Source organism: Haemaphysalis longicornis, unplaced genomic scaffold (assembly GCF_048455015.1).
Source record: "Haemaphysalis longicornis isolate Haplotype H1 unplaced genomic scaffold, Haemaphysalis longicornis Haplotype H1 scaffold_1, whole genome shotgun sequence".
NCBI lineage: Eukaryota > Metazoa > Arthropoda > Arachnida > Ixodida > Ixodidae > Haemaphysalis > Haemaphysalis longicornis.
Genome location: NW_027526203.1, coordinates 383,321,534 through 383,323,468, shown reverse-complemented (window position 1 = coordinate 383,323,468; position 1,935 = coordinate 383,321,534). Strand labels below are relative to the sequence as shown.

At 48.3% G+C, this 1,935-nt stretch overlaps 1 protein-coding gene across 1 annotated transcript; it reads right to left on the bottom strand.

Annotated features, from left to right (window-relative positions):
- Positions 1–747: 747 nt before the first annotated feature.
- On the bottom strand, positions 748–1,605 carry LOC144171974 (uncharacterized). The gene has a single exon (XM_077701000.1). It carries the CDS (start codon positions 1,603–1,605, stop codon positions 748–750), a length of 858 nt encoding a protein of 285 aa, XP_077557126.1.
- Between the last annotated feature and the right edge of the window lie 330 nt (positions 1,606–1,935).

Sequence of the window (1,935 nt, the reverse complement as noted above, 5' to 3'; positions counted from 1 at the left end):
AAAGAGCATAAGAAAATACTGAAAATTTATGCGAAAATCAGGGTCTGGTGATTAAAAATCAACTACCCCTCAGGTAATTCGACAACGATGGCGGAACGCGAAGCTGTCCAAAATCAAGTCCAACACCGAACGAACCAAACCAGAAGCTAGCACCTGTTTCTTATCGGCACGGTTTACTGCACTGCGATTGTGCTCTCTAGTGCTTTACCTATGCGGGCATTTTATGACTTTCCCTAGCGTTCAACCAACGTCGTCGTTAGACGGAGGGGTGCGTTTTCTGCCGAATTTCGCTCGTCCATGAACCCCTCTCCAAATCCGAACTACTTGAACCGCGCTGGGAAACGCAACCGGATGGTCGTCGGCTTCATAATGCGAGGGATCTAGGTTCGATTCCGGCCACGGGAAGCGTTTTAATTTTGGTACACTTCACCCACGATCATCCCCACCGTAAGAGAAAGTTGGATTTCTCTGACGATGATCTGTTGTAATCGGTGCCATATGTCAACGACGAAGCATAATTTATGAGAGGAAAAAAATCGTTTTGTTTTGATTTCCGCGCGCGCGCGAGAGAGAGAGAGAATTAACTTTTATTTGCACCCGTCTAAAATGATGAGGGAGAGGGCATTAGCCTAGACCCCCGTTCACCCCCTAACCGTCGGCCAGAATCCCTTGGGATTCGGTGGCGGTCAGGGCCAGACCGATGACTTTGCGTTGCTCTTCTACTTTATGGTTGAGTAATAAGATCTCTCAGGATTCCACATTTCTGTTCGGGTCGTTATAGAAAGGGCATGTCCAGACCATGTGAACTAGGTCCGCAATGCTATTGCAGTGAGTGTACTTAGGAGTAAAGATTTCCGGATGCCATTTGCTGTATAGTTGAGGGTTCGGAAACACCCCGGTTTGCAATTTCCTCCACATAACTTCCTCTTTTTTGCTGAGCTGTTTATCCGCCGCTGGATAGGTCTTGCGACCGAGCTTATAATGAGAAATTATTTCTTGGAATGTCCTTAGTTCGTCACCTGAACGAAGGGGTTCCTCGCGTGGAGGCGGTGAGTCAGCTGCGATCGACCGGTAAGTGAGGCCTCGGGCGGTCGCATGCGCCTTCTCGTTCCCCCGCAGACCCTGGTGGGCCGTGCACCATTTCAGTGAAGTTTGATCTGCTGATACTTGACCTTCTCTGAGAATTTTGGCGGCTGCAGCAGAGACCCTGCCCATATCATAATTTCTAATGGCTGCCTTAGAGTCACTAACAACCACCCTTGTACCGGTTTGTGCTATTGCTAGAGCAATAGCAACTTCCTCTGCTTCAGTTGCATTTGTGTTTTTGACGGTCCAGCACGAGACCGGGTCTCCACTCTCACGAACTACTACCGCTGTGCGTGCGGTCTTGTTATTGTCGTATTCGGCAGCGTCCGTGTACAGCACATCAGACCTCCCGTCAAATTCGGCCTGCAAGGCGATAGCCCTATTTTTTCGTCTGCCTTCGTGAAATACCGGGTGCATGTTTTTAGGCAGCGGTATAATCATTAGTTTATTCCTAGTTGGTCTAGGTACGATATCAGTCTGCTTGGAACACTGAGACGGTTCGAATCCCAGGCGCTCCATGATGTTCCTTCCAGTTTTACTTCTCAAAAGTCTTTGATGCTGAGACACCGTGGCGGCTTCAATGAGCTCATCCAGAGTGTTTGATACACCTAGTCTTAGAAGCTTTACCGTCGGGGTGTTCGGAGGAAGACCTAGTGCGGTTTTGATCCCTTTCCTGAGTATGATTGTAATTTTATCTTTCTCTGCTTTACAAAGTTTGAGATAGGGTGCAAAGAATAGTACACGACTTATGACGAAAGCCTGAACCAATCTCAAGAGATTGGCCTCCCTCATTCCCATATGCTTGTTAGAAATGCACATAAGTAACCGGCACGTCTGGCTGGTACTCGC